Consider the following 10344-nt stretch of genomic DNA (forward strand, 5'->3'; position numbering starts at 1 on the left):
CCTGGCCCGGCATGGCCCGCCATGGCACGTTTGCTGAGTGCTCCTTGGCCCAGGCACGACCTGATTATTAAACGGGCCAGCCCGTGGTACGTTTAGCACGCTGGGCCACCTGTTTTTTAGTCTGTTGAGCTGTAGTTTAGATCATATATGGAATAAATAAATGGACTGTGTCGTGCCAGCCCGCGTGCCCAGGCATGGCCCGTGGCGTGCCGTGTGCCGGGCCTGGCCCGTTTAGCCCGGGTCGTGCGATTCCCGCGTGCTACCAGGCCGACCCAGTTAGCACGGCTCGTTTGGCCAGCTACCGGCCCGTTTGGTTGAGCACATCTATATATTGGCACTGGATGCCCGTGAAACATGTGCGTTGTATCCTATCCTCTCTCTACACAATTGTGTTCGGTGTTTTTTGCGCCCTGCACAAAAATGATACTTTTTTTTGCTAATAACATTACAATTGTGATGGTCCTATGAATTTAACTTGTACTATTTCCTCGTTGTCGATCCAAAAGCCATGACGTGTACTGGCCTGGCCAAACAGGCCGGCCCGACCCGGCCCAGCCTGGCCCGGCCCGTGCTAATCATGCCTGGCCCAGCATGGCCCGCCATGGCACGTTTGTTGAGTGCTCCTTGGCCCAGGCACGACCTGATTATTAAACGGGCCGGCCCGTGGTACGTTTAGCACGCTGGGCCACCTGTTTTTTAGTCTGTTGAGTTGTAGTTTAGATCATATATATATATATATATATATGTATATATATATATGGAATAAATAAATGGACTGTGTCGTGCCAGCCCGCGTGCCCAGGCATGGCCCGTGGCGTGCCGTGTGCCGGGCCTGGCCCGTTTAGCCCGGGTCGTGCCATTCCCGCGTGCTACCGGGCCGACCCAGTTAGCACGGCTCGTTTGGCCAGCTACCGGCCCGTTTGGTTGAGCACATCTATATATTGGCATTGGATGCCCGTGAAACATGGCTAAATTTTTTTAAATAATACATTTTTTTAAATTACAGAAATAATACGCAGAAAAAAGAATTTACAAGAATAATACACCGTCGGCCCACTGCAGGCCGACTGAGCCCAGTCGGCCCACAGCAGGCCGATCGGCTATCAGGAGGCCGACTGCAGGCCGGGCTGGCACGCGGCCGCCTGTGGTTGGTCGGGCCACGTCGCGAGGGGGGAGGCAGCGGCCTGTCGGCGTGGTGCGCCCCTGTCGGCCTGCCGCCCGCCGATCGGCCACCTGGTGGCCGACAGGGTGCTGCCGACCTGACGCGCGCTGGACAGCCCGCCCTTATCCTCTCCTTCCTCTCCTCCTGCATTATTTCTTCTCCCGTGCCCGCCCTTATCCTCTCCTTCCTCCATTATTCTTCTCCCGTGGCTCATTTCTGCTATGTTCTTCCTCCTCCTCTCTCTACAGAAAAATGGCACACATTTGTACACCTAAATGAGCAACATTTTCGCGATTTTGGCACCGTGAATGGGTTCAACTCATTTAGGGCAGCCAAAAGAGGTGTCGATCTACTGACGGGGTAGCTCGTGGTGGTCGTGGTGAGCATTTTGGTGGAGGTTGTGGTGATGAAGTTGGGGCAGTGTTCGTCGTTGGGGCAGTTGGGGTGGTGAGGTGGTGGTGGTGGTGGAGGTGGTGGAGGTGGTGGTGGTGGAGGTGTGGTGGTCGTCGTCGTTCGTCGTTCGTCGTTCTTCGTTCGTCGTTCTTCGTTCTTCGTTCGCACGCACGCTTCAAGGGTATATTTCAGCCCACATTTTATTTTTCGTAGGTGCTCCGGGAGTATACGTAAATATTGTTATTTGCCGCGGTAGTATACGTAAATATTTGTGTGCGATTATTGTTATTTGGCCCGGTAGTATACGGAAATATTGTTATTTGCCCCGGTAGTATACGTAAATATTATTCGTTCGCACGCACGCTACGTTCGATGTGAAAATAAATTTGTGTGCGATTATTGTTATTTGCCCCGGTAGTATACGTAAATATTTGTAGTTGCTACGGCAAATATTCGTAATATAGTTGTAGGTGTGTGAATTGTATTAGTTGTTAGTGGGATAATAAGTTGTTGCTTAATACTTGACACGTACACAAGTGCGGGATAAGAAGTTGGAAACATGAATAAAAAGTTGGAAAGAAGAGACAAGGTTTTTTTGAAGAGTTGGGGTCCGCATGTGCATAGCATGTCAGTGTGATGAAAATTTAACAAGCAAACAAAAAATAGGAAAAGTAGAACTACATGTAAAAAAACGTTTCAGTCCGTACCCGATGCCAATATGAAGCGGATTACCCGCTAACCTTTATTATGCGTATTTTCTAAAGTTTAACCCATAACAAGCAATGCCACACTGTTTTTTTTTAACGGCCACGCTGTAGTTTAACAAAAAAACTTCTTTGCAAGGAAGAATTTTACATGATCGTAGAAATAAGACGCATGCCTTTTTCTAAATTATTTTAACATAGATTAAAATAAAAAATACATCAACATGGCCATATAATTCAAATAAACTGAATTATCATATTTGTCGGTTATATTATTATTATTATTTGAGGCCTATTTATTATTAGTAAACATGGGCCTATTTATTATATTATTTACTATGGTCCTGGTAATATATATATATAGACATGTCTAATACTTGTATTTCTATGTTGAAAAAAAATAGGTGAGTCGAGATGTCCGATGTAGTGAAGTTGAGATTTTACTATGGTCCTGGTACTGTCCAAACAAATGAGTTGGGAGCAGATCTTAGTGAATTTACTCACATAGAGGTTGCAATCAGCGCACCACAAACATGGTCTGTTAGTCAGTTGAAAGAATGGATTGCGGCAAGTTTAGGTCTTGATACTGAAACACACACCGTCGGTGTTCATGCATTGTGGACACGGTCAAGTTCAAAAATTTACTTTTATTTGAGGCCAATAGAGGGAGACTCCGATTGGGTGCGGTGGTTACAAGGTTGTGAACGAAGGGGATGCAATCCTGTTGCTTTAGTGCTTCCCGTCGTGAAGGAGGTCACTGCACATGAAGGGGAGGGTGGCTACGAAGGACAGAGCAGTCATGTAGAAGGAGGAAATGCTTATGGTTACGAACAAGGACAGAGCAGTCAGGTAGAAGGAGGAAATGCTTATGGTTATGAACCAGGGCAGAGTAGTCAGGTAGAAGGAGGAAATGCCGATGGTGATTACAATGGCGAGGTGGACGCTGACGAGGTAGATGGGCACATGCAGAACCAGATGGAAGAAGAAGACACCGATGTTGAAAGGGGTCATGCCGATGATTCTGACGAGTCAGATGAAGAAGAAAATGCAGAGGAGGTCCCGAATCCTGCATGGTGGAATCATGACTTATCATCTGCAATGACCGTGAATGATGGACATGATTCAGCCTGGCAATATCACCAGAACAATATTGCGACGGGTGCTATGTATCCGAACAAGCAAGCCCTGAAGGATGCAATAATTAATTGGGCAATGTCCACGCAAAGGGTTTTCAAAGCTGAGGTGTCCAGTCAGAAATTCCTCACAATGGTATGCAAGAATGCAGATTGTCCCGCAAGGGTGCACGGCTTTCTCCCTAAGTATGGCACAAGTTGGGTGATAAGTGACTTAGTTAATCACACTTGTCTTATTCCCTGCATCCCTCAAGATCATGCCAACCTTTCATCCACGCTTATTGCTCGACTGTTTTACGATGAGATAGTGCAAGGCAAAGCTATGGAAGTGAAGGCAGTGCAGACAAAAGTGTTCGCCAGGTTGAAGTACAGAATTTCTTATGGCAAGGCTTGGAGGGCTAAGCATGCAGCGCTTGAGAGGAGATTTGGTTCTTATTTTGATGCATATGACTCTGTTGTCCACCTCCTCCACACCCTGCAGCAGCGGAATCCAGGCACCTATATCGATATCCAAGACATGTTCATGCCAGAGTTCCCAACTGTGAGGGTTTTGCATCGTCTCTTCTTCTCTTTCGGTGTATGCATCGAAGCTTTCAGGCATTGCCGACCGGTGATATGTGTTGACGGTACTTTTCTCACAGGCAAGTACAAGGGTCAGATCCTGACAGCCATAGGTCAAGACGGCCAAAATCAAGTCGTCCCACTGGCATTTGCTTTTGTGGAGAGTGAGAACATTGAAAGTTGGACATGGTTCTTCAGGCAGTTGAAAATATCAGTTGTGAAGGAGAAGCCCAATGTGTGCATCCTTCATGACAGGCATGCAGGTATACTCAGTGCGATAAGGACACTGACAAACCCAGGCCCTGAGGAACAAGTTCCATGGCAGGACTTGCAGAGCCGTTGGTGCATGCGCCATCTCGGGGCTAATTTCTTCTCGCAGTTTAGAAATAAGAACCTGATGAATCTGTTCAAAAAACTCTGCAAGCAGAACCAGTTATGGAAGTACAATTTGATACGCGACAGACTTAATGTGTGCACGCAGAGACACGTGAGGGACAGGAAAGCTGCAAGAGATGCAGCGGTGAGGGCACATGTTGAAGCAGTAGCTGCACAGTTGGCAACAGGAACAGCGGCCGTGGAGGAGGAGGCTGTTGGGCTATGTGACCTGCCAGGCTTTGACCCACCTGGTACTAGGAGAAGGCTCGGGAGGTCGATTAAAACCTTCGAGCAGTGGATAGAGCATGAGCCTCTGGAGAGGTGGTCTTTGCTACATGACACACATGGAGCAAGGTACGGTGTCATGACAACGAACCTCGCGGAAACATACAACTTTGTCCTCAGAGGAAACCGGGCATTGCCACTTACAGCCATCGTTGAGGGTATTTTCTATGGCACCGTCAAGTATTTCAGAGACAGACGTCAAATAGCAGAGCAGCATATCTTGAACAACCCAAATACACGGTACTGTGAAAGAGTCACGAAGTACATGGACAACAAGATGCAAAAAGCTAGGTCACACACTGTAGTCGCCATCGGTAATCAAGAAAGAAGGTTTGAGGTCCGCTTAGCCAACAACAAATTCGGATGTGCAAATGAGTTGAGGACGCATGAGGTGAAAATTGGCAATGAAGCCTGGCCAACGTGTGAGTGCACATGCAATAAACCGAAATTGCTTCACCTACCTTGCTCACATGTACTTGCTGCTTGCGGGCAGCTTGGAATGGACGCAATATCGTTTGTGTCTCCATATTTTCTGAAAGAGGCTGTCCTCAATACCTGGACAGGTGAGCTGATGGGTTTTCGAACAATGGGTAATTTCAACAGCGTCAACCCCGCCGATAGGCGTTACATTCCAAACCCAGAGCATATGCGTACAAATAGAGGCAGGCGGCAGTGTCAGCGCATCCGAAATGATATGGATGAATCTGAAGCGGGAGGTCCGACTAGGCAATGCATTCTATGCAATGAATTTGGCCATAGGGACACTAATTGTCCCACATTCGTCACTGGGCATGGACGAGGCAACCGGGGAAGAAGAGGAGGTAGAGGTAGTAGAGGAGTAAGGGCGAGAGGAAGAAGCTAAGCTAGCACTAGTTTGTTCTGAATTTATATTAACTGTGTTGTGGCACTATGTTCTGAAATTTGTATTAAGTGTGGCACTATGTTCTGAATTTTTATTAAGTGTGGCACTATGTTCTGAAATTTGTATTAAGTGTGGCACTATGTTATGAATTTTTATTAAGTGTGGCACTATGTTCTGAATTTGTATTAAGTGTGGCACTATGTTCTGAATTTTTATTAAGTGTGGCACTTTGTTCTGAATTTTTATTAAGTGTGGCACTTTGTTCTGAATTTTTATTAAGTGTGGCACTTTGTTCTGAATTTTTATTAAGTGTGACACTATGTTATGAATTTTTATTAAGTGTGGCACTTTGTTATGAATTTTTATTAAGTGTGACACTATGTTCTGAATTTTGTATGTGCAGGAATGTCGGGATTGTGGTTGCTGAATGGGGACATTGATAAGGGTCATCGTGGTGCGATATGGTATGAGCGCATGCTTGAGCCTCTCGTCACTCGCACTCCTAAGGAAAACTGGAAGATACACTCAGGATGGCTTCAGCGGTACGTGCTTTATTAATTTGCACACTGACATGCATATTAATGGTTGAAATGGGAGACACTAACTGAAAAGTTCTCTGATGAAGGTTGAAATGGGTCGGCCTTTTACCTTTCGCGCGTCTGGTTGAGTCTATCCCGGGTGAGAAACGCGTCGCCATCGATGGGTCTTTGCTGAGCTGCTTAGTGGACCGTTGGAGGCCGGAGACCCACACGTTTCACTTCAGATGGGGAGAGATGGCTCCTACTCTGGAGGATGTGTCACTTTTGCTCGGACTACCGTTGGCAGGTCATGCCGTAGGACCGTTGGACGCACCGGCTGGTTGGGAGCGAGCTCTTACAGAACGTTTTCACGGTGTTTTTCCGGATGCTCCCGATCCGGTATGGGAGCATCACGGACCTAAGTATGAGTGGTTGCTAAATTTCCGGGTAATTTCCCCTACCTATTCTCTTCAAGTTATCGCGCATAAAGTTTTACAGAAAATAATTGCGGCTTACTAAAACTTTCTCTTCGCTTAATGCAGATCCAGAACTTCCGGGCGCCGTTGACTGCGGAACAGATCACTCGGAGCCTCGAGGCCTACTTACTGTGGCTTTTCGGCAAGGTGATGTTCACGGAGAACCATGTCACCACTATTAGCGCCCTCTACATCCCTATGGCACTCGAGATAGCGAGCGCTCAGACGGCGGATCAGATCAGACAGAGGAGTTGGGGTTCGGCGGTGTTAGCGGCTACATACCGAGGTATGTGCAACGGTTGCCAGCTTACATCGAGAAAGCCAGCCCTTCTTGGATGCCCTCTATTCCTACAGCTGTGGTCGTGGGAGAGGTTCTCTATAGGGCGACCAGATGTACGTGTTCATGAGCCTATAGACGCCATGTTTGATGTTGACGGCATCGACATGCCTACTTTCGGTCTGTGTTGGACTCGTCGCAAGGTATGCACCGTGTTGTAGTTTAATGCAACTTTTTCTGCACAAGAGATCGATCGATGCTAGCAGCTACTAACTTTTATTCTCTGCAGAGACGCTTTGCTAGTGATCAGACCAGGAAGGCGTACACAGCATTGAACGAGCAGTTCGATGCGTACACCGGGGTCATCTGGCAGCCCTACACGGAAGCAGCCATACAAGCGAGATACCCTGCTGGTATGTCTGTGCTATGCACAAGGGACCGAGATTACTGGATGGCAAAATCGAAGATCATCTTCGATGTCTTCGTCGAGGAGATGGCACAACAGAGGGTTATGAGGCAATTTGGTCTTCTGCAGTTGGAGCTACCTCCCCCTATAGAGAACCCGGTGCCAGCACACATCCATAGGTATTAACCAGTTTTTCAATGTTGCATTTTCTTTCATAGTACTCCATTCGAAGCTTTAGGTAATTGTTGAACACACACCACAATTTTAGGACGACAAGGAAGGGCATGAACAGGACAACTGCTGACTGGCTAGTTAGACTAGAGCCGTATGTTATAGAATGGGAGACAGCAAACACAAATCTATGGCACGAGAATCACAATTTCAATCTCGATGAATTCAATCTCTATTTGCGGCGCTACATGACCGGAACACGGTTACGCATTGTTGAGTACTCCCACCCAGAGGAGTTACCGGATCCTACTCCGTCGGATATGTACCCGAGCTATGATACTTCGGGCTCTAGGCAGTACGCGGTAAGATATTTTTTCTTTACGTAATGTTGTCACATACTTTGACGTGCAAGAGACAGACATTATTAATCGTCATGGAAATTTGCAGGCTACCTTGACACGCGAACTGTACGACGACGTGACCACCTTTGGACGATCACTATCGTCTGGACCTCTTCTTCATCATCGTCCAGTGGTACAGCCCTTCTTGGAAAGAATGCAGAATAAGATACGGACTGTGTACGAGGCTATCACGTGCACCCGGAGAACCGATGTTGTTCAGCACGAGCAGGAGCAGCCGCGTCACTCCATGCAACGACATCAACCACGTCCACGCCTAGCACAGCAGCCGGCAACCAGGCCACCCCGTCCTGACCAACCTGGCAGTTCTACGTGGCACCCGCAGCACTATGATGCCACGTCGAGCTTCGTGTTTTCTCCACAGCCACAGCAACACGGTCCCTCGTCGAGCTTCGTGTTTTCTCCACAGCCACAGCAGCACGGTCCCTCGTCCAGTTTCGTGTTTCAGCCAGAGCAGACGTCACACCCAGCAGGTATGTGTCTTCATATTTATTGTTTTCAATATTAATTGACGCGACCTCATTCTTCATGATGAAACGTTCCATTGCGTAGGGGCCTATGGATATCAGGCGTCTATGTCGGCATCACATGATACGTGGGGGAGTGATCAACATCCCGAGGACAACATACAGGCTCAGATGTCGCAGCACACCCAGTGGATGAACATGTTTTCGACTCCTCCACCAGGCCCCACACATGATACACAGCATGACCAGGGAGAGTCTGAGATTCCTCCTCGTCACATTAGGGCACCCGACAGGTTGGGATGGTCCCTGATTCCAGATCCGCCTCCCCGCCAGGCCAGACGTCGTCACTGACGCTTCTATGTATCTGTATCAGTAGAGACATTACCATCTATTTCTGTGTAAGACTTATGTCTATTCTATGTATCAGACAAATGACTATGTACTTATGTACGAGACATATGCCTACTCTATTTTAGTACTCTGTTATCGGAACTACAAGATCATATGTAGATAGAACATAATATTCATACAACGAGACATTGCAAACAATTAGATAGAACTACATCTAAATTAAATGGTACGTAACTGAACTCGCAACATACAGCATAAAAACTACATGAAGTCATCATCGTCATATGTTCCCGCCAACTTTTTCCCGCCATATGTTCCCGCCAACTTTTTCCCGCCACCCGTTTCCCGCCACCCGTTTCCCGCCACCCGTTTCCCGCCAACCCTTTCCCGCCATACCGCAGTCGTTCTTTCCCGCCATTTTCTCCTCTCTACCTATAAAACCCCCTTCAGACGGAGCTGCATAAGCATTGCAGTGTGCTGGTGGTGAAATTGGAGCACTGTGGTGGAGGTGAAGCTGTTGTTCGTCGTTCTTCGTTGGAGCCGGAGCACCGGCAGTTTGGTGGCTGCCGTTCGTCGTTCATCCTTCGCACGCACGCTTCAAGGGTATATTTAAGCCCACATTTTATTTTTCATAGGTGCTCCGGTAGTATTTGTTAATATATTTAGATGTCAACTAATTAGTTGTGTACAAATGTGTAGTTGCTCCGGTAATAATCCGTCCTATATGTGGATGTCAAGTATTTAGGAGTGTCAGTATATGTAGGAGTCCAGAAAAAAGGTCCGTAATATAGGCAGTCCAGTCAAATATATTAATCTATCAATATTTGTAGTTGCTACGGCAAATATTCGTAATATAATTGTAGGTGGGTGAATTGTATTAGTTGCTCCATTAATATTCTGTAATATATAGCTTCGTAATATATAGACATGTCTAATATTTGTTAGTGGGGATATTAAGGGGTAGGGTAGGTACTCAATGCGATTTGTGTGTTGCAGATGGCTGAGGGTACTCAGTGGGTGCTTAGCCCTATTGTTCATGTCCAAGGCTTGTCTCCAAGTGTTGTGCAAGTTAGTGAAGTGGACCTCACTTTTGATTGGTTGAAGACTAAATTCATGTTGAAGCAAGGGTTGAAGGAAGACGATTTTGTGTACTACGTCAGCAGGAAGCATTCAGATGGCCCTGGGGAAAGAAAATTGATTGACATAACTGATGATGGCAAGATTCAAGAAATGCTGAGCGAATGGGAATGGAAAAGGGTTGTTCAGTTGCATTGCTACAGGAAACCGAGTTATATGTGATGCATTTGTCATTCGAGATCCGCCTCCCCGGCAGGCCAGACGTCGTCATTGCCATTCTATTCTGTGTGAGACTTATGTCTATTCTATGTATGAGACAAATGACTATGTACTTATGTACGAGACATATGCCTACTCTACAAGATCATATTTACATAGAACATAATATTCATACAACGAGACATTACAAACAACTAGATAGAACTACATCTAAATTAAATGGCACGTAACTGAACTCACAACATACAGCATAAAAACTACATGAAGTCATCATCGTCATCCTCGATCGATGCAGAACTCTTGCCCTTCGACGATGAAGAACTCTTGCCCTTCGACGATGCAGAAACCTTGCCCTTCGATGATGAAGAACTCTTGCCCTTCGACGATGCAGAAACCTTGCCCTTCGATGATGAAGAACTCTTGCCCTTCGACGATGCAGAACCCGGAAGCGGCGGCATGAAGATATCATCTTCGTCCTCGCTCTCCTC

The 10344-nt window shown here is 46.8% G+C and overlaps 1 protein-coding gene across 1 annotated transcript; it reads left to right on the forward strand.

Moving 5' to 3' along the window:
• Positions 1–6220: 6220 nt before the first annotated feature.
• On the forward strand, positions 6221–6968 carry LOC123164086 (protein MAIN-LIKE 2). The gene is made up of 2 exons (XM_044581498.1): positions 6221–6440; positions 6536–6968. Exons 1-2 carry the CDS (start codon positions 6249–6251, stop codon positions 6965–6967), a joined length of 624 nt encoding a protein of 207 aa, XP_044437433.1. The 5' UTR covers positions 6221–6248; the 3' UTR covers position 6968.
• Positions 6969–10344: the final 3376 nt, after the last annotated feature.

Source organism: Triticum aestivum, chromosome 7D (genome assembly GCF_018294505.1).
Source record: "Triticum aestivum cultivar Chinese Spring chromosome 7D, IWGSC CS RefSeq v2.1, whole genome shotgun sequence".
NCBI lineage: Eukaryota > Viridiplantae > Streptophyta > Magnoliopsida > Poales > Poaceae > Triticum > Triticum aestivum.